This window comes from Colius striatus, chromosome 24, assembly GCF_028858725.1.
Source record: "Colius striatus isolate bColStr4 chromosome 24, bColStr4.1.hap1, whole genome shotgun sequence".
Classification (NCBI taxonomy): Eukaryota; Metazoa; Chordata; class Aves; order Coliiformes; family Coliidae; genus Colius; species Colius striatus.
In genome coordinates this window covers 3,214,446-3,235,550 of record NC_084782.1, presented here as the reverse complement: position 1 = coordinate 3,235,550, position 21,105 = coordinate 3,214,446, and the positions used below count along the sequence as shown (strand labels likewise).

The following is a 21,105-nucleotide window of genomic DNA, read 5'->3' as shown; positions in this document are numbered from 1 at the left end:
GGGCAGAGGCCGCAGCACAAGGTCGTTTCGCAGTGAGGCTTCAGCGCGGTTCATTTCGCGCTGGGATGTTTCCCGTTCCCCGGCAGCGCCCTGGGCTGTGCTCGGTTCCGAGCCGGGGCTGTCACACAACCGCGACACACGGTGCGAGCCGGCGCTGCCGAACGGCACCAGGGGGTTTTGCACAGCACAGCCTGGAGAGTTGAGCCCCAGACAGCTGCAGCTGAGGCAGCAAGGCAGCAGGCTGTTAACCAGAGTGCTTTCTGCCTTCCCACTGCCTCCTGCACGGATGGATGAGGGGCTGCCCAGAGGAACTGAAAGGAGAAGTCTGCAATGGCTGCTGTAAACGCTAAACCTCAGCTCTCACAACAAACGTGGCTCTGGGTGGTGTTTTTGAGACAGAAACGCCCCGGCTTTGCTCCTGTTTGGTTGCTATGGATATGCTGATACCGTGGTCTGACACAAAACCCCACGCCAAGCCCTGTGCTGAGGTTGTGAGGCACCCAGGCTGCTCTGGCGCGTGGCTGTGGGTTCAGACCGGCTCCTTTCACCATTGCAGGATGCCTCTGAGCCTGTGGCACCTTGCAGGGGCTGGCAGAGCAAAGCCTCAGTGCTGGCCACAGGACCAGGCTCCCAGGGGCCAGCCAGCAGCCCAAACCCTTCCCATGCCTCTCCTGTTCAGCCACACTCAAGACACCTCAGTACCAGTGGGAGACTGACACATAGACCTTTATTTCTGTGCCATCAGATCTTCACAGAGCCAGCAGCAGCAGAGGCAGCAGGGTGTGTGCCCTTGCACACAGCATTTCCCACCTGCTTGGCCTGGCACCACAGCCCTTGTGCTGGGAGAACCCCACTGCCTGGAGCAAGTGAGGAAACCAGGCAGCACCTCTGGGGAAGCAACACAGACCAGGTCTGGCCTCACAGGAGAGCTGCCTGGCAAAGCTGCTCACACACCTCCCACCCCTCCTCAGCAGACCTGCAATTCCCATGGCAGTACCATATTGTGGGGTTTGTACAGTCACCCCTGAGCACTGAGAGTGCTCCCAGAGTCACAACAGTCACTGCTGCTCAAGGAGGGTGTGGAGGCTCCTTCTCAGGAGGTTTCCAACCCCACCTGGACACGTTCCTGTGCCCCCTGAGCCAGGGGAACCTGCTGTAGCAGGGGCTGAAGCAGCTCTGCAGGGCCCTTCCAGCCCCCACCATGCTGGGATTCTATGATTAACTCCCTGAAAACAAATCCCACTGGTCAAAGGGGTAAAAGCAGCACCACAAGGCAAACTAATCTGTTTTGCAAAGGAGCCCAAAGAAAAGCAAAACACTCAGAGCACACAGCAAGGCAGAGCAGAGCTCTGTTAGTCATGGTCAGCATTCACATGTGCTGGACAGAAAGTCAATCCTCACCATCAAAAATGCCATCAGCATGGGAATAAAAGAGAGAAGCAATTATTTCTGACAGTTCCAAGTGCACAAAAAGCATTTTAACAGCATCACAACCACAGCTCTTCCTTCTGGCACAAGGGAGGAGACAAGTTCCTCAGCACTTCCCAAGTTAAAGCCAAGTTTATTTTTGTAGGGTGGGGTGTTTTTTATCAATAGAAAACAACATCACAAGTCTGCTTCTCACAAGGGGCTGACTAGAAAGGGATTCTATAAAGTAGCCTTGAAATCTATATTCATGCACATAGAAAATGTTGGAAGGGGAGTGAGAGCTGCTGACACTTCACTTCTCAGATGTGGGAGCCTCTGCTTGGGGAGAAGCTACAGCAGCCCTTGACGTTTCAGGTCCTCATAGGTCTTTTTATTCACCACATTCCCACTGGAATCCTCATATTCCTCCTAGAATGGAACAAAGAGTTCAGAGACACATGGATGTAGCCTGAGTCAGGTTGTACTACAGCACCTCACTGAGCTCCAGCAGTATGGAGTGAACACAACCATCCTGCCAAGAACCTCTCCACAGGAAGACAGGCAGTAGATGTATCAGCAGGTAGAAGAAAGGTAAGAAGAGCTCATCCATATGAGAATAATGACAAGCTGTGCTACAGGCTACACTGCCCACAGCTGGCTTGTGTACTCCTGAGAAACACTTAGAGACAGAAGCTTAAGAAAAGGCCCTGGTGCAAGTGAACATGCTGCTCACAACAGCTCCTTTTCCTTCTCACCAAAGGAAGGTGACACTGGTGCCCTAAAAGAGTGTGTGAAAGCTGCTTACACAAAGGGCTGAGTCTGTCCTGTCAGAAGTACTTTCCCAGGACATCACATGAAATGCTTCTCATGCATCAGCACTAACAGGAGCTGTGCAACCAGCAGCACAACTCCCTGTTTGCCTCTCCAGCACCCAGGGCTCTCTTAGAAATGCTTCTGACAGAGCCCATGCAAGGGAAATGGGGGTTCTGTGACACCAGACACATCCACATCTAACACCTCACCTCTGTATCAGGCTGCCATCTCTCTGAAGCCTTCTGTTGTTTCAGCTTTGCCCACACTGTAAATACAAAGTCACACAAGATCTGATGCCATTTCCCATAAGCAACAAATGAACACTCCATTGGCAATGTCAGCAAGTATCTGCTCCTGTAGGTACCCAAGACAGACAAAAAGCCACTCTTTGAAGAGCTGGGAGGGATGGGCCAAGGAAGGATCATCCCACACACCCCCTGTTTCTTTATCCTCTTCCCTCAAACTATTCTCTGGTTGTAGAGCAAGACAAATTCGGGGTGAGAGCTAACATGAGTGTTCTTATGACTGAACCGATGCTCCCTGTTGTCATCACACTTACATGAGACTGCATCTTCAATCTGTGTGACGTTGGCAAAGTGTGCAGTGTTGGGAATGCCCAGACACCTCATCCCGTGAGCGTGTCGCCACTCCTGGGGAGGAGCAAGAGGTCAGTGCATGAGAGGGACTGTCAAAGACTAAAAAAGCACAGTAAAGTGTGGAAAGAGCAAAACAGACACCATCAAAATTCAGTATCCCAATACATATAGGCAGATACCTTATACAGATACACAGATAGTTAGGTGTCTATAGATATTTTTAACATATATTAATATCCTATTAAAAAGAGAGGGGTTTAGGCTAAAAATGTCTTTTAAAATCTTGATTTCTGTATTTCAGACAGTAATAATACACTGGCAGGCAACAAAGCACCTTGCACCAGTCAGCCCTGGATTTTGGAGCTGGGATTCAGACAAGAAGAGATCCTACAGAAAACATCTCAAGTGTTTCCTACATAAGTCATAGCTCCAACCACATGGTCCCCTGGCATCAGCCCAGACTCATGTCTTAGAAGTGGAAGAAGAGCCACTCAGGCACTTTACCAGCTCCTTATGGTGAAGATCCCCTGAGCACAGTGCTGGTGTTTGTGTGGCACAAGGTTACTTACTGCAAAGTGGCGCTGAAAAGCCTTGGGCCCACGGTAGGTGTAGTTACCACAGATCTCACAGTTGTAGTTGATGTTTAAACCATGTAATTTATACAACCAGTATGGGATTGGCTGCCAAGAGAAGAGAAACAAAGATCAGGCCACATGGCAAGGAAGATTCCACCAGAAGAGCAGTGTGGGGTCAGTGACATCTCCCACTTCCCCACAGTTACCTTGCCATCCCAACCAAGAGGCAGATTTTTGGGGTTGTAAATGATTTCATTTTCCTCATCTTCACTTTCACTCTCACTGATCTGCTCTTCCTCTTCCTCCTCCCTCTCCTCCCCTGTCCGTGCTTGCTTACGCTGCACGTTCTCATGAGTGAGGTGTCTCTGTTCCTAGAGGGTGAGAAAGAGGGAAAGAATTGTTTACACAGCATGACAGCAATAAGGACAAACTCCAGGAGTGGGAGATGTTTCCTCAAGGTACAGAGGGAGGGGAATGAAAGACTAGTACTAACCAGACATCTCTCATTTTTACTTAGCCCAACAACTGAAGTTTGTAGGATATTTGCTTCCAAAGGATGGAAAAATGAGCAATCCCAAGGTGGCAAATAAAGGCAACAGTCACCCTGCTAAAAACAATCACCCCAAACTGAAGCAAGGGCTTAAGGCACAACAAGTCAAGGTTTGCAATACCCTGTGACTGAAGCATAAGGTAGAAATTATCTCCACTGGTGTGTGGATGTGTGGAGAAGGAAAGAAAACCAACTCCAAAGCAAAAAGACAAGGCAGGTATCCCCAAAGGAACATGGAGCTTCTGTCCCTGGCTCTGGGATAGACACAAGACATGGCTGGTCACAGAAGCCTGCCAAATAATTAGCTAATGGAAATGGAAGTGTAATCATCATATGCTGCCTCCTGATAGAAAAAGCTCTCTGTTAACATGCACCTTACAACTTTATGACTCTGGACAGAAACCCAAGTCTTCTAGGCATGCTGCCTAGGAAAGCACCAGGTACAGATGTGGAGGACACATTCCACTCACTCTTTGACAGCTCTGAAAGCAAAAGCTCAAAGATAAAGTAAAATCCTTACCCCAAGAACTTCAACATACTCATAAATCTGAGCTTCCAGGAATGCAAGGTCTTTATTTCTTTCAGTGTCTCTGGAAACAGATAAAGAACCCTGATGAAGTCCACTCCACAACTGCAAAGATCACATGGTCAGTCAAGTCCTAAAGACAAATTTGACTTGTACACAGCAAGAGAATGGAAATGAGCACCAAACAGCTCATGTAAGCTAAACTGCATTCAGAGGCACAAATCCAGCTCCAACAGCTAATCCCTAAAAGCTTCTAATACTCCAAGAACCATTCTGTCATGACTATACATAAATGGTGTCTATAGAATTACTTTTCATCCACAGGAGAACAGCACCAACCTCAGAATGGCCCTGAACAACTCACCTTTTGCTTCCTTTTGTCTTTGGATTCTTAGCAAACAAGGAAGGATCAAGTGCTTCCAGGGACTTGCCTTTAGTGCTAAAAAGTCTCTGAGCACGTTCTTCCAGAGTCCTGTGGAGAAGCAGGATGGAGATGAGTCCAAACCAAGGCTCTGTGTTTCCTGAGAAGTACTTGAATTCATGCACCAAACTTGTACATTTAGCTTTGGAGAGATGAGATTTGCTACAACTTTGTCTCCATCCCTTAAGCCAAATCTTTCTACAGAAGAGACTTGAGTCCAGGACACCTTTCAAAACAGTACACTGCAGCATGGCCTGAGCAGTTCTCACTGCTTTGGCCTTCAAACATCATTAAGACAATTCTTGTACAGCTGAGACAACAAAACAACTACCCCTTAAAGGAATGCAAAACAAGAAGAGCTCAAAAAGTGAAAAGGAACTATAAAAAGACTCCACCTTACCCGCCACACTTTAGTCCCAGCGCCAGTAAGGCTGATTTTAATCTGTCCAGTCCCAGGGAGGCCAACTCCTGCTCAATTGAAGTAAATCACAGTAAGAGAGGAGCTGGTAACTAAACAGAGTATGAATTTATGTCCATTTAAACTCATTAAAGAAGAAACAAACAACCCTACAAAGAGCACTGAAGCAAGGACTGTCAAGGGTGCAGCAGTCCTCGTGGCAAAAAGGAATGGGACAAACCCAACCAGATCTTTCCAACCTCTAATGGGAGTAATAAAGTCACCAGCATAACTGGGTTTATTCAGAGAGCACAGAGACAGAGGAGGAAGTGTAAGCAAGTGAAGTTATGAAACAAAACAGCATGACTAAGCTCCCACCTGCTCAAATGTAGCACTAACATACCTCCCAAGAGGAAAATGCTGAGAGGTCCAGGTGGGCTCCAGCATGAGTGAGTGCACTGCTGGTCTCTTTCTGCCAAGAAAAAGCACATGCAAGGTCTTTGTGAACATTTGCTTCTGCAGGGGGGTTGGACTAGATGATCTCTGAAGGTCCCTTCCAACCCCTACCATGCTATGATTCTATGATCTGACATGTCCACAACATAATCTTGTAACCTCAGGAAATGCAGCTCATTTCAGAGAGAAAAAGTCACTCAACTGAGTAAAGGAGCAGCAGCCAAATCTTAAAAACCACTTCATTTCCAACTGGTTGCTTTTCAAATTCGAGTTACTATGAACCTGCATCATTGTGACACCCAACTGCACAACTTTGCTGTCAGAATCAACACCTTTGCTCTGGCTGCTGTAAGCAAATGGTTCACACAAACCCCATCCCAAACACAGAAGAATTGACATGGCTTTAACAATGCTCACTGGCCATCCAGGGAATGTTCCATTTTCCCATTTCTTCTCAAACTCAGTCTGAATTTTCCCAAAAAGTTCATTCTGGTCCAGCAAAGGCTTCACTCGATCAGTGTAATCCTGCAGGTACTCCAGAAGCATTTCGAGGTACCTGCAGAGTCATCACAAGCACATGTAATTCACCATCAACCTCCCAGACATTGCTCTAAACACAGCTTTGGAGAGTGATTCTCCTCCAGTACTCCAAAGGGAAGTCATCAACATGATGAGAGTTTCCAACACATGATTTCTAGCTGGTAAGATAAAGTGGGGTGCCTCCACAGAGCAGAGTGTGGCCTTTGCACACGTTTGCTGTGCAGTGTTGTCTTCGCAGGGCTCAGACACAGGGCTGAGTCACTGCAGCTCAGTGAGCCAACTCACAGGGGCTAACTTGGAGTGGTAAACTTCAAATCTTAGCAGCTGTACACTGAAAATGCAAATTCCTTCTCAGCATCTGTCCTAGGAGAAGCAGGCAGGCAGAAAGCTCACCTCTTATACTCAGCGTTTTTTCGCTCCTTGGGAATATCGAAGAGTTGGTCAAAGGTGGACAAGTAAGTGATGTAATCCAGTTTCTAAGGGCAAAACAGTTTGAGTTTAGAGACATGCAGTTAAATTAACACCCAGTTTCCAGACTAGAAGAAAAGCATTATCTGATGCCATTGTTCTGGACTGCAGAGGCACAGGGTTCTCTGTGCACTAACACACTGCCCCGGGCACCTGGTATTTAACAGCAGAAACCAGAGGCTTTGGGCAAAGCCATTCTGACATCAACAATGAAAGGGATGGATTGAACAGAGTAAAAGATGGGAGTCATGAAGCAGCATTCAGAGTTTAGATGCTGTCAATCTGTGTGAGTGTGGGCAGAAGGTGGAGGAAGGTTCTCCTGCCCCTCTCCTCTGCCTTGGTGACACCTCATCTGGAATCCTGTGTCCAGTTCTGGGCTCCCCAGCTCAAGAGAGACAGGGAACTGCTGGAGAGAGGCCAGTGCAGGGACATCAAGATGCTGAGGGCATGGAACATGTGTGTGAGGAGGAAAGGCTGCAGCCCTGGGGCTGTTCAGCCTGGAGAAGAGAAGCCTGAGCTCAGAGGTACCTCATTAATAGTTACAGATATCTCACTGGTGAGTGTCAGGGGGCTGGGGTATCACTATTTTCTGTTGTATCCAGTGCCAGGACAAGGGGTGATGGGATGAAGCCGGAACACAAACAGTTCCATTGAAACATAAGCAAAAACTACTTGAGGGAGGTGAGGGAGCCCTGGCCCAGGCTGCCCAGGGAGGGTGTGGAGGCTCCTTCTCAGGAGGGCTTCCAAACCCACCTGGACACGTTCCTGTGTGACCTGATCTAGGTGGAGCTGCTTTGGCAGGAGGTTGGGCTGCATGAACTCTGAAGTTCCCTTCCAACCCCCCCCATTCTGTGATTCTCTGTGCAAAGTGACTTTGAAATACCTACTTGGAAAGAAACTTATCCATGTAACAGAAAAAAACCCACCTCCAACTATGAACCAACTGAAGAAAAACCCTTTGGCCTTGAGCACTGAAGCTGCCCAGACAGATGGAGCCTCTTACCTCTGATGACTTGAGATTAATGTACTTGAGATAACAATCATGCAGGTCTAAGTACCGTCCATACCCTTCCTCATCTGTGAACTCCACCAGATCTGTAGGGAAGATCATGAAGAGCTTTATTATTGAGCTTCATCTTCTCTGCTCACCACACACCTGCTTTAGAACTCAAAAAGGATTAATTGTGGACTGCTTCATGCTTAAGGAAGATGTTTACAGTGCAGGCAGGATGGTGACTGCTCAGACACCAGAGTGCTGCTCAGTGTAAGCACAGTGGAACATGCCCCAGGAGAAGCAGCACTACTGGGGAATATTCCACAGGCTGCAGTTTGGAAGAGTTGAGACTTTCAGGAGTCAGTTAGCAAAGAGAGGAAGAACTCAGACAGGCAAACCAGATGCAACAAGCCATTACCTAATGCCTCTCAAGCAAGCCCTGGATTTTCTCTTAAACTAGCCTCAGAGTACAACTACAAACTCACTTTGGGCTTCTTCACTTGGGTTGTCTCTGGCCTTCAGCAGCTCCTCAAACTCCACTGACATTGGAACACAGATCTTCACAAAAGACAGAAGATACAGGAAAAATGACTTCAGCCAATATCCCAGAACAACTAATACAAAAGCAGAAGAGCCTGCAAACAGTACAACTGGTAACTGCAAAGATTTCTTCATCATTGCTTTGGCACAAAGAAGAAAAGTCTGAGTTTAGCCAGCAGGAGAAAGGGATGACTGCATGGAGGTGAGCAGCAGGATGTTCCTGAGCTAACACACAGCACAGGGCTGGCATTTTGCATCTCCTCCTGCTCATATTCCTCTCACAGGAGCTGACACACTGCCTCCCAAGCATCACCTGACCTTGAACATCATCTTTTCTCAGGTGATGTTTTAATGTACTTACTATGTGTATATTAAGGCAATTCAACTGGGGGAAAGGGCTGTTCATTGTAGGAATGACAGACCACAAGTCACCAACCCTTCTGGAGCACATCACTACTGACCTCATTTGGGTGCTTCCTGTGGAACTCCTTAATTTGTTTCAGTCTGTTGTAGAACTCTGCAAATTCATTTGGCCCCGAAATGGCACTGAGCTCTTCCTTCCTTAAGCTGGGAGCCAGACAGAAGGACAGGTTATGAGTGGAAACAGAAACACATTGACACCAATACAGGCTTTTGTAGGTCCAGTGATGCATTTTGATCCCACAAAACCCCAATTAGACTGACTGCAGACCCTCAGAAAGTCACATTATCACAGAATCACACAATGGTGGGGGTTGGAAGGGACCTTTAGAGATCATCCAGTCCAACCTCCCTGCAGAAACAGATCCCATCTAGATCAGGTCACACAGGAACGTGTCCAGGTGGGTCTTGAAGACCTCCAAGGAAAGAGCCTCCACACCCTCCCTGGGCAGCCTGGGCCAGGGCTCCCTCACCTCACAGTCAAATAGTCTTTTATTATGTTTAAATGGATCTTTTTGTGTTCCAGCTTCATCCCATTAACCTCAGAGTCTGACAGGTTTACAGTTAAGAGGCTCTGGGCCACATCTCCTGCTGTAATCTCCACTTAGAAACCTCTGATGCAACTCAGGGCCTCCCCCTATGACTTAAACCAAGCCAACAACACAATGTGTGCAGCCAGCATGTGCAATCTGGCTTCTGCTTTAGCAGGTTTAGTCTCCAAAACTTGATTCCTGGTCTCACATCCCAGAATGGTAGGGGTTGGAAGAGAGCTTTAGAGATCATCTAGTCCAGTGCCCTCATAAAGCAGGTTTGCTTTGATTAGGTCACACAGGAACATGACCAAGGTGGGCTTTGAAGCTCTACACAGCAGGAGCCTCCACACCCTCCCTGGGCAGCCTGGGCCAGGTCTCTCTGCTATTTACAGCTGATTGCAAAGAGCCTGCAAACTCTTCCCTGCAACCCCCCCTCCAGCTGCCCGTGCCCCAGGCGAGGCGTTTGTGCAGGCACTCACCCGTCCTTGTCGTCGTACAGATCCCTCAGGTTGCCGCTCACTTCCATGTACCTCTGCAACAGCGCCCGGAGAGAAGCGAATGTCGCTGAGCGCGCTGCCGCGGCCCCGGTCGCCCCCGCCGCCCCCAGGCCCGAGCCGCCCCCGGGGCCCGCAGCCCAGGCCGGAGCCCAGCCCGGGCTGCGGGGGCAGCCTCCCGCCCCGCTCCCGCTGCCCCAGGCCCCGGCGCACTCACGTCCTGCATGGCCCGAGTGCGGTGGTCCGAGTTGATCTGATCGCGGAGCTGCGGGCAGAGGAACAGCGTCAGCGCGGGCCGCGGCCCCCCAGCCCGTCCCCCCGCGGCCCCGGGCGCACCGTGGATTTCTTGGTGAGCATCTCCTTCACCATCACGTCCATGAGCCGCTCCCGCTCCTCGTGGTAGCGCCGCTGCTGCTCCAGGATCGTCTCCATCGTCCCGCGCCCGCCCGGAACCCGCCGCCCGCCGCTTCCTGCGCCGCCCGCGCCGCTTCCCGTGTCCCGACGCACGGCTCCGGCCTCGCCCGCGCCCGGCCGCGACGTTCCGGCTGCGGCCGCCTCGGGGCGCCGGGAGGAGGCGGCTCCGGCCCGGCCGGGCCCTCGGGCTGCAGCCGCCGCAGGCCGCTTCCCGCCAGCCCCAAAATCACCCCCCTGCGGCCGGGCTGCAGCTGAAGGGACGGTGCGCTTGGACACAGCCCTGGGCAGGCTGCAGCTCCAGGGCTGTGTCAGTGCTGGGCCCCTCACTCACTGCCACAGGGACACTGAGGGGCTGAAGCTCCAGGGCTGTGTCAGTGCTGGGCCCCTCACTCACTGCCACAGGGACACTGAGGGGCTGAAGCTCCAGGGCTGTGTCAGTGCTGGGCCCCTCACTCACTGCCACAGGGACACTGAGGGGCTGAAGCTCCAGGGCTGTGTCAGTGCTGGGCCCCTCACTCACTGCCACAGGGACACTGAGGGGCTGAAGCTCCAGGGCTGTGCTCAGTGCTGGGCCCCTCACTCACTGCCACAGGGACACTGAGGGGCTGCAGCGTGGCCAGAGCCGGGCACAGAGCTGGGGAAGGGGCTGGAGCACAAGGGGCTGGGGAGGGGCTGAGGGAATGGGGGTGTTGAGCCTGGAGAAGAGGAGCCTGAGGGCAGCCAGGAGCACTCTCACACTCCCTGACAGGAGGCTGCAGGGAGCTGGGGGTCAGGCTCTGCTCCCCAGTAATTAATGACAGGATGAGGAAAGGGGCTGGAGTTGCCCCAGGGGAGGTTGAGGCTGGAGCTGAGGCAGAACTGTTTCCCTGAGAGGGGTGTCAGCCCTGTGCCAGGCTGCCCAGGGAGCTGGGGCAGTGCCCAGCCCTGGAGGGATCCCAAAGCCCTGGAGCTGAGGTGCTGAGGCTGTGGGTCAGTGCTGGGCTTGATTCTTCCCTGTTGAGGTGAGGGAGCACTGGCAGGGGCTGCCCAGATGGGCTGTGGAGGCTCCTTCTCTGGAGACATTCCAACCCAGCTGGATGAGTCTCTGTGTGCCCTGCTCTAGGTGCTGCTGCTCTGGCAGGGGGTTGCACTGGATGAGCTTCAAGGTCCCTTCTAACCCTTGAGACTGATTCTAAGGGCTGGATGCTGGGCAGGGGGATGCCCAGGCTTGGCACCTCCAGCTGCCTCTGCCACCCATGCTCATCACTGTCACCCAGCCAAAGCTCCTGACCCCCAGCAGTGTGCACCCACCCCAGGCCGAGCTCTCAGCCCTGCAGCAGGGCAGGATCCATCCCCAGCCCACACAGCTGGGCTGGCAGCAGCTGGCAGAGCACACAGGCTCCAGCAGCGTTACACTGCCATGAATCAGAGGCCCAACTGGAACATGCCTGAAACAAAGCAGCATGTAGGATCTGGTCTGCAGCCCTTACTCTGCCCCTCCTGGGTCACAGCTCTTGCCCTTGGTACCTGGGAAGTGCAGGCTGTTGTTGCCTGACAGGCTTTCAACGTGACTGTGCTGGAGTGACAGGATCCTGGTGGAAAGCCTCCCACAGAAACCCTGCCTGCAACCTTCCACTCTCACCTGGCTTCTAATTGCCTTCCTTAGACCCACCCTAAACACCAAGGGGAGACCATGGCACTGCTCTGCCCTCCCTTTGCCACATGCAAAGCTGTCATCACCTTTTAACTCACAAACAAATCATTCCCATGTCTTTTGCTGCCATCCATTGTAAATGATTTGATGCCAAAAGTAACAACCCCAAAAAGCCTGGGCTGAATTATGGGCAGACAAACACCATCCTGCCCTGGGAACAGGGCTCACTGGGGAGAAAATGCCACTGAAGGTAGGAAGATGGTCTGCAGTCACTCTCTTGCACTCCAGGCTGCCCCAAAGCACGTCATTTCTTCCTCAGGAATGCCTGTCTAAAAATAAAGACAGAGATAAGACTCTGAATGCAGTGTTCTTCCATTTCCCTTTGCATGAAACCTCAGCCCTGCCATGGGAAGGGGTTGAGAGGCAGCAATGTCCCATCCAGACACGTGGCTGCTGGCATGAGGATGGTGGAAGGGGGACAAGCTCAGCCCCTGCTTGGCCTCCCCACACAAATGCTGGGGTGGGAGCAGGTTGCTGTTGCATCCCTGGGCAGCAGTGCAGCCCCTGCAACCCCTGGGTGCCATGTGCTGCAGCTGCAGCAGCCTCTGGGCTGTGGGACAGGCCCAGGAAGGGCAGCACACAGTTTTCCTGGAAGGAAAGGTGGGATGATGGGAGAAAACCTACTTGTGCTGAGCTGCCCTTCCTTCCCCACTCCCCAGGACCCTTCCTAGGTGCTGCCCTGGCAGGGTGGGGATGAAAGGACAACAAAAAAGGACCTGGGAGACTATTCAAAGGATGCCTGCAGGGTTCAGCCTGGCTATAACCACATCCCTACCTCCTAACACCAGAGACAAAGGAGAGCTATTCAACCTTTAACACTGGCTTTCTGCCTGTTACCATTGTGGGGCCAAACCTGAACCTCCAGCTTCACCCTGACCAAGCAGCTGGAGGGACAGAAAAGCAGCCAAGGCAGGTCTGTGCCCAGTGTGGAGGGCTCAGACAAGGCACTACCAGCACAGCAATCCCACACACTGTCTGAACCTGTGTGCAGCTACAGCTGGAAAAGCTGGGAGCTGGAATTAGCCCTTCCCTCCTGCCCAAGTGCAGGCAGGAGCAGGCAGAGCTCCCACCCAGCTGTGCAGCTCCTGTCAGCTCTGGGACAGCAGCACATGCTGCTGCCACACACTCTGTACCCAACATGCCAGCTCTCCTCTGGGGGAAACCCTGGCTGGAAAGACAATGAACCCCTGGGAAGTGAAACCACTGCCTGCAGTGAGCCTGAGCCAGCAGCAGCAGTGTCAGTGTCCAGAGGAGGAAGCCCGTGGCTGGCACGTGCCCAGCACAGGCACCACTGCACAGGCAGCAGCAAGTAGCCATCATTAGCACTGAGCTAAGCTGCTTCTGCTGCTTCTAGGCTGCTTCCAGGCACTGGGGAGCATCATGTCCCTGTCTCCATCCCCATCCCTGCCCAAGCCCCGTGGCTGCACCCCAGCACTGTGCCAGAGGAAGCAATCCTTCAGGACACCTCACTGGGGCTGTGGCTTGGACCTGGCTCTGCCCATCAGAGCTGCAAATGCATGTCCTGAGCCTGGCCACGTAGGGTTAACGCCTCATTCTACACCCCCCCCTCCTCCCAGTGCTGCCCTGGGCTTCCAGCAAGTTTCCCCCTCCTACCTCACCCCTGCAGCAGCCCTGGCCCTGCCCTCACCCCTGTGCTTAATAATATTTTCATGACTGTTTCAGACCCACACTCTTGGAGTCTCAGGGGATGTTTGTGCATGACATCACCCTCCCCCTCCCATAAATCACTGGGCCATGCACAGCCATGACCCATTCATGACAGGGATAAAATCCAGATGTTCCAGTGCTCCATGCAGCTGGGTCATTTCCTTTTTTGGCTAAAAACGTGAGGCTCTGGAGGCTGACTGAAAGAGGAGCCCAGGGGGCCCTTTCTACAGAAACCTTTTGTGGTTAATCCCTGGAAACAGTGCTGCAGAAACAAGAGCTTGTGCTGCTGCTGCTGCTGCTGGAGGACAGGCTCAGCTGGAAACCTCCAAGGCTGGAGCTGCTCACTCACCCTTTGAGGCCAAGTAGCAGCCAAACCAGAACCTGGTGCAGGTCACAGGGCAATAATAGCACCAAAAAACCACCCCTCCTTGCTTCAAAAACACCCTGTTAGTCACCAGAACCTTTGCAGGAGCCTGGACTGTGCATGTACAGAGGCAGTGCCATGGTCCCACACCCAGGAGCAGCACCCACAGGAGCTGAGTTGCTCTGCAGGGGGAATGGACCATGGATGAGGGTGCTGGGGGCTGGGCCAGGCAAGCCCAGAGGAAACCTGGCAGCTGTTAGTAAATGTAAAGGAATCTGGGGAAAATACTTTCAGATGTTAGAGGAATAAATGGCTCCCTGGCTGATAACAGTGAGTAATGAGCATGCACTGCTTCAGGGAAGGCTGCCAGGAGGAGACCACTGGTACCCTGACTGGAGGCTGCAACAACCTCCCCACCAAACCTCCCCCCTGAGAGCTGACGTGTGCAGGGAGGGGAGTGCAGGGCAAGGCTGTGTCTGCACACAGGGAAACGAGTTGGTGCAGCAGCTGGGCAGAGCAGAGCCTGGGGCAGCTCCTGACCCACAGCCCAGCTCACAGCCTGACCACCAACAACCCAACCCACTGCCTGGCTGTGGGCATCGTGCCCTGCAGCGCCTGCAGAGCTGAGCTGGCTCCTGCCTGCCCCACAGAGCCCTGCTGAGCCAGCACTGACACACGGGTGTCTCCCAGCCCCAGCCACCCACAGCAGCAAGAGGGAGCTGCTGTTCCTCTTCTATAACCCATGGGTCTGGCACAGCTGATGCTGCTGTGGGGTTTGGGGAGTGGAGGCACAGAATCGTTTGGTTGTTAAAGCCCTTGAAGCTGCTGCAGCCCCAGCCCTGCCCTCACCCTGCCCAGCCCAGCACTGACCCACAGCCTCAGCACCTCAGCTCCAGGGCTTTGGGATCCCTCCAGGGCTGGGCACTGCCCCAGCTCCCTGGGCAGCCTGGCACAGGGCTGACACCCCTCTCAGGTAAACAGCTCTGCCTCAGCTCCAATCTCAATTGAGCCTCACCTCCTGAAGCCTCCTGTCAGGGAGTGTCAGAGAGTGCTGCTGTCTCCCCTCAGCCTCCTCTTCTCCAGGCTCAACACCCCCATTCCCTCAGCCCCTCCCCAGCCCCTTGTGCTCCAGCCCCTTCCCCAGCTCTGTGCCCGGCTCTGGCCACGCTGCAGCCCCTCAGTGTCCCTGTGGCAGTGAGTGAGGGGCCCAGCACTGACACAGCCCTGGAGCTGCAGCCTCCCCAGGGCCCAGCACAGGGGACAATCCCTGCCCTGCTCCTGCTGGCCACACTATTTCTGACACAAGCCAGGGTCACTGGCCTCCTTGCCCACCTGGGCACGCTGCTGGCTCCTGTTCAGCTGCTGTCAACTAACACCCCCAGTTCCTTTCCTTCTGGGCAGCTTTCCAGTCCCTCTGCCCCAGCCTGGATCATTGCCTGGGGTTGGTGTGGCCCAAGTGCAGCATCTGACACTTTTCCTTGTTGAACCTCATCCCATTGCCCTCATCCCATGGCTCCAGCCTGGCCAGTGCCCTCTCAAGAGCCTTCCTGCCCTTAAGCAGATCTACTTTCCCACCTAGCTTGGTGTCAACTGCAGGGTACACTCATCCCCTCACCAGCACAGGAGTGCTGCAGGGATTTGCTGTCCCTGCTCTGGGGCTGGGGGTGAGCTGAGCACAGAGCCACATCTCCCATTCACACAGAGCTCTGTCCTGGGCTGCTGTTTGACAAACACACGAGAGAGACTGTCACTAAAAGGGTTTATTATGTAAAGCTGTAGGAAATACACAGGAGGCTGAGGTTCAGGACATTTCCTTCTAGAGACTGCTCCAAGCTCCTCAAACACACAAACTCTGATTTGCCTGCATCAAAGCTTTCCTAGGAGGGCTCAGCAAGGATCTGCATACAGAGTTAATAACACTTCAACATGCATAACATTTCCTGTTCCTAAGTGAAGTCAGGGGATGGGGGGGCAGAGGACACAGCCCCCCTCCATCCTGCAGTTGGTTACAAAATGCCAGGTATTCATCACAAAAAGAGTACAAAAGGGGAAAAAAACCAACCCCAACAAACCAAACAAAAGAAGAAGCTTTCAGAAATGCACATGGCTGGCTAAGCAGGAAAGCAGGGTCAGCACTAAGTGCCCCAGCAAAGACAGAAGCAAAAAGGATACAGAGACAAGGGGGGCACGAGCATCCCACTGCTCAAGGTGTCCTGTTTTGTGTGGTTAGGGCCAATGCAGGGACTTAGGAGTTGTGAAGCCCCTGCTCAGGGCAGCCCAGGTGCCACCTTTGTGTTGCTCTGCTGCTTGGGACACAGGGAGGGATGTGTGGCTGTGGGGAGCTGCTGCTCTCTGCATGCTGGGGCTAGGGGGGGACACAGCCCTGGCAGAGCAGGTTCTGGACACCCCAAATGCCCCCTGAGCTGACCTCTCTGACCTTAACCACTGACCCCTCCAGTGCTCCCAGCAGCCCCTGAGCACAGCCACAGCCTGTGGGCAACACTCCCTTCCCTGAATTAATGAGAGGGCTTTGGTGTTGACTTGTGCTGCTGGTGGCTCAGCGAGGCAGGCAGTGCCCATCCCATGGTTCCCCACGAGAGGGATGGAGCAGGACTGTGAGTGCTCTCAGACTTCAGCACAGCTCTGGGGCTTAGCCAGGAGCACCTCAGGGAGGACCACCAGCTCCAGCTCAGAGGCAGCTGTGGGAAATCACAGCACATCTGGACTGGACCCCAAATTATTTGAGCTCCCCATCCACATCTGAGTGAGAGCAGCTCCAGGGAGATGTGCAGAGCAAAGGGGCTGGCCTGCAAATGGTGAGGTGGCTACAGAAATCTGGTGGTGGATCCCATCTGGGAGGACATGTGCTCTTCTCCTGGTCACACTCCAGCCTGGTGTCCCCAAACCTTCCAAACAGGGCAGAGAGCACCCTTCACTCCTGGACTGCCACAGGCCAGCTGCACTAATGGAAAGGCACCTGCTACACAGGCCACCATGGCCAAGCTGCAGGGTCCAGGAGCTGCTGCCTCGTATCACACAGAGCAAGGGAAGCACGTGGGGAAAGAGGGGGAAAAAAGTCAGCACTGTGCCAGGGGGAGCAAATACATGCAGGCAGCATGCAGATCCAGCACCCAACGCTGAAGCTGCTGCTGGCACCCTTTGCTTGGCTGGGGCCCTGGGCTCAGCTTGTGCCTGAGCAGAGAGGAAGCAAAAGAAAAGAGTAAATAATGGGGGGGTGGGTCTTGAAGCTCCCTTTTCAACTTGCTTGAGCTTTGACTCTGCACAGAGCCACAGCACAGCAGACTCCAACCTTCAGGGAGGGCCACAGCAACCCCCTGAACACACCACGGTTCAGGCTCAGCCCCCATCTCCCGCTCCTTGTGCCCTGCCCCTTGCGATGCTCTGGGGGTGTCTGGCACAAAGACCCTGAAGAGTAGAGGCAGCCCCTGGCCCGGGGTGTGTCCGAGGCTCAGAGGTCGCTGGAGCAGTCGCGGCACAGGATCTGCTCGCTGTCGGGGATGAAGCCTTTCCCCACCAGCGACGTGCTGCAGCGCGCGCAGTTGAAGCAGTTGTGGTGCCAGTGCCGGTCCTCAAAGGAGACGTATTTGCCACCACCAAAGCCTGCAGGAGGGACAGAGGGCAGTGTTAGGATCACTGAGGAAACTGGGATAAGCTTCCCACTCAGCCTGAGCCTTCACAGGATCCCTGAATGGTGGGGGCTGGAAGGGCCCTGCAGAGCTGCCCCAGCCCCTGCTCCAGCAGCTTCCCCTGGCTCAGCGGCACAGGAACGTGTCCAGGGGGGGTTGGAAACCTCCTGAGAAGGAGCCTCCACACCCTCCCTGGGCAGCCTGGGCCAGGGCTCCCTCAGCTCAGCACCAAAGGACTTGCTCCTCCTGTTCCAGTGGCACTTTTGTCTTCCAGCTTATGTCCATCAGCCCTTGTCCTGCCACTGGACACCACAGAAAATAAAGTGTCACCCCCTCCTCTTGGCAAACACCTTTTCAATACTTGTAAGTATTAATGAGGTGCCCCTGAGCTCAGGCTTCTCTTCTCCAGGCTGAACAGCCCCAGGGCTGCAGCCTTTCCTCCTCACACACATGTTCCATCCCCTCAGCATCTTGGTGGCCCTGCACTGGCCTCTCTGCAGCAGTTCCCTGTCTCTCCTGAGCTGGGGAGCCCAGAACTGGACACAGGACTCCAGATGAGGCCTCTCCAAGATGAGCTTTGGCTTGTTCATCTCCAGGTCAGGTCTCCACAAGCAGTGCTGCACTGTGGCACACCCCACTCGCCCCAGTACTGAATCCATCTGAAATATGAAGCTCCACTCTTGGCAGGGAAAAGGACCAAAATGATGTCACACCAGAGTCTGCAGGGTTGAGATGCCCAGACCAGAATCACCATTTTCTCCCCAGAGAGGAGCAGGGAGTGGAGCTGCAGATCCCAGTGAATGAGGAGGCTGTTGGGAGCAGCTCCTTCCAGGGACAGTGCTAGTGACATCCTGGGAAGAGCCCTCCTGCCACCAGCCCAGGCTCCTGCAGAAGCTCCTTGGGCAGCTTCCTTCCTCTGCTGCAGTGGTGGGACTTGTGGCCTACAACCCCCTTCTCCCTGGGACTGTGACAAACTGATAAGGAGCAGATGGGATGTGAAGTGCTCAGGAGCTGCCCTGATCTCAGCCAGAGTCATCCTCTGAATCATCAGCTGATTCATGCTCTGCCTGCCTTCCCAGCAGCAACAGAAACCAGTTGCAAAGGGAAAGGTCAAGTGGGGGAGGACAGGAAGGAGGCCAGACCCTCTCATGGGCTTCTGCAGAAGAGGACCCCATGCTTCCCCTGTCTTAGGCAGGTACAACAAGTCCAGACTCTCCTGCACCAGTTGCTGCTCCAGCTATGGCTGGAAATCTGGTTTCCCCTGACTTTGAGCAGTCTTTCCACACACAAGACAAGCTAGGACATGAGATCATGCTGTGAAGGGTCATTTTGGCAGCCTTTACTCCTGGGCAGAGGGAGCACAGTTCACTGCCTTGAAAGACACAGACGAAAGGACACAAGTGGCCCTGGGACCACTGCAACAAAAGTTCTCTCTCATGGGGTTCCTCAGAGAGCAGCTGCAGTTGTTTGTGTGGAGGCTGTGTGTGAAGGCACCAGCATTTGCCCCCAGGGGGCCTGAGGAGCCTGGAGACACGTGAGCACACGTATGGTGGAGACAAGTACAAGCATCACACAGGCCTGAGTCACTGGAGAGGGCAGCTGCACCCCCAGAGGTCACCCCATGGCTGGAAACAGGGCAGGTAGGTCATGCCCTGCAATGCAAAAACACCTCCTGCCTGGGGCTCTTCTGCTCACCTGTGATGGGCTTCGTGCAGGCACTGCACTTCTTGGCATAGAGGTTCCCAAAGCACTTGATGCAGTAAGGGTTGTCATCCTGGGAGGTGAACTGCTGGCCAGCCAGGGGGGTCTTGCAGCCTGTGCAGACGAAACACTCCTTGTGCCACGGCTCATCCCGGTAAGTCACTCCTCCCTTGGTCAGGGTCTGTGGGAAGACAGTGGGCATGAGATCATGGGGAAATGAGCCACAGAGCTCTGCTGGAGCTCAGATATGAGTGAGGAGCACATCCCTGGCTCAGAGCGCTGGGGGGCTGGCAGGGGCTGACGTACCTTTTTGCAACGGGTGCAGCGAGGAGCGAACTTGCTCTCGTAACAGGGCACACAGTAATAATCCTTCTTGTCTGGGATGAAGGAGCGGGAGCCAATGGGCTGCTGGCAGCTGCTGCAGATGAAGCAGTGCTCATGCCAAGTCTGCCCATTGTACTCCAGCTTACGGGATCCTGCAGAGATGTTCCCAGTGAGAGGAGGGTGCAACACACACACACACACACACACAAACACACAGAGAGGGGACAAGGGAGGCTGTGCAGGATAAACTACAGTCCTGCACACTCAGCTCTGTGCCCACTCCCCCCATGGCAGTGCAGGACTGTGGAGATGGGAGGCCCCAAGCCCACAGCTGCAGGAGGAGGGCTGTGGGAACATGCTCCCAGCACAGGCCGTGGCAGAGATGCCTGTTGTAACCTACATCTGAAGATGGTGCCAGAATGGCCAAGCAAAGACACTCCTTTGCCTCAGGCCATCTACAGAGACACTCACACGCCTTCAGTCATTCCTTCCCCTCTTGTCAGCACACACCAGAAAATGCCCAGGAAATCCTTTGTTATCTCCTCCCCAGCTCACTTCCCCATTAAAAAGGGGAACAGACAGGCAGGGCTGCTGTGGTGACTGCAGCTGGGGATGCTGCTGTCTTACCAGCCAAGCAAAATGCCCATCCCACTCTATACAGTGCCAATGGAGCAGAAGAGCAGAAACTGATCCCTCTTCCTTGCTGCTCCAGTGTCGCACCCAGCAGTGGGACAACAAACTGCAGCACTTGAGCCTGCCCATTTTACCTGGCATGACTGTCTTCTCACAGGCAATGCATTTGGAGGAGAACTCGCTGCAGTAGCAGTCATTGCACAGCAGCTCCTCTCCTTGGCAGGTGAAGGGCTCGTCGGCCAGGGAGCGGTCGCAGCGGAAGCAACGGAAGCAATGCTCGTGGTAATGGCGATCCTCGTAGTACAGCTCCTGGGGAGGACAGCCCAGGTGAGGGAGGGATCAACTGCCCAAGGGAATTGCCCTCCCCAGCCATGGGTTCCTGTTACTCACTCTGCAGTCGTGACCGATCAGCTCTTTGCACTCATCACAGGTGTTGGCAAAGTGGGCATCGTAGCAGGGGATGCAGTAGGGGCCATTGTCCATCTGGATGTACTTGCGCCCATACAAGGACTCCTTGCAGTTGTCACAATCAAAGCACTCTGTCATGGTGCCAGTCTGAGGGCCTCCTTCACCTGCCAAGAGATGGGTGGAGATGCTGGGTCATCATTGACTTTACTACCCCTGCAGCCCCTGCACCAGGCAAGGACCCTGCACTGAGCCACCAAACAGCAGCCATCGGGGCAGGACACACACCTGAGCTGCTGCACCTGCTCTGGGGCTGCACACACTTCCAAAAACATCTGCACACATTCAAGACCTGGCAGGAATCTTGCTTCAGGTTTATACTGAAGTTCACAAGCTGGAGCACTTAGGGACTGCTCAGAGAACAGGACACCTAAGCATGCAGTTGAGCTTCTCACTGTCTGCCTCCTTGCTAGGAAGCAAAGTGTAAGCAAGGACCAAAAGAGAGGTTTTTTTCCCTTTCTTTTGC

At 53.8% G+C, this 21,105-nt stretch overlaps 2 protein-coding genes across 2 annotated transcripts in view; both read right to left on the bottom strand.

Moving 5' to 3' along the window:
• Positions 1 to 1,530: 1,530 nt before the first annotated feature.
• Positions 1,531 to 10,212, bottom strand: SF3A3 (splicing factor 3a subunit 3). The gene is made up of 17 exons (XM_062014608.1): positions 10,067 to 10,212; positions 9,948 to 9,995; positions 9,716 to 9,768; positions 8,745 to 8,850; positions 8,229 to 8,301; positions 7,753 to 7,844; positions 6,675 to 6,757; positions 6,159 to 6,297; positions 5,689 to 5,757; positions 5,289 to 5,356; positions 4,832 to 4,939; positions 4,462 to 4,531; positions 3,598 to 3,762; positions 3,386 to 3,496; positions 2,780 to 2,870; positions 2,430 to 2,485; positions 1,531 to 1,836 (listed from the first exon to the last, which is right to left on the bottom strand). Exons 1-17 carry the CDS (start codon positions 10,160 to 10,162, stop codon positions 1,759 to 1,761), a joined length of 1,506 nt encoding a protein of 501 aa, XP_061870592.1. The 5' UTR covers positions 10,163 to 10,212; the 3' UTR covers positions 1,531 to 1,758.
• Positions 10,213 to 15,611: 5,399 nt separating this feature from the next.
• The window catches only part of FHL3 (four and a half LIM domains 3), a 30,083-nt gene continuing 24,589 nt past the window's right edge, over positions 15,612 to 21,105 (bottom strand). Inside the window, exons 2-6 of the mRNA XM_062014387.1 lie at positions 20,565 to 20,746; positions 20,309 to 20,483; positions 19,524 to 19,693; positions 19,212 to 19,398; positions 15,612 to 17,490 (exon numbers count right to left, since the gene is read on the bottom strand). Coding sequence (XP_061870371.1) covers positions 17,339 to 17,490; positions 19,212 to 19,398; positions 19,524 to 19,693; positions 20,309 to 20,483; positions 20,565 to 20,720 — 840 coding nt within the window. The 5' untranslated portion in view covers positions 20,721 to 20,746 and the 3' untranslated portion in view covers positions 15,612 to 17,338. The remainder of the gene's footprint in view (positions 17,491 to 19,211; positions 19,399 to 19,523; positions 19,694 to 20,308; positions 20,484 to 20,564; positions 20,747 to 21,105) is intronic.

Coding starts and splice junctions, on each gene's coding strand:
- SF3A3 (XM_062014608.1), bottom strand. CDS start 10,162: ATGGAGACGATCCTGGAGCAGCAGCGGCGCTACCACGAGGAGCGGGAG. Junction 4,532..4,831: donor AAGACAAAAGGAAGCAAAAG/GTGAGTTGTTCA, acceptor ATCTGTTTCCAG/AGACACTGAAAGAAATAAAG. Junction 2,871..3,385: donor CTTTTCAGCGCCACTTTGCA/GTAAGTAACCTT, acceptor GCTCCTCCCCAG/GAGTGGCGACACGCTCACGG.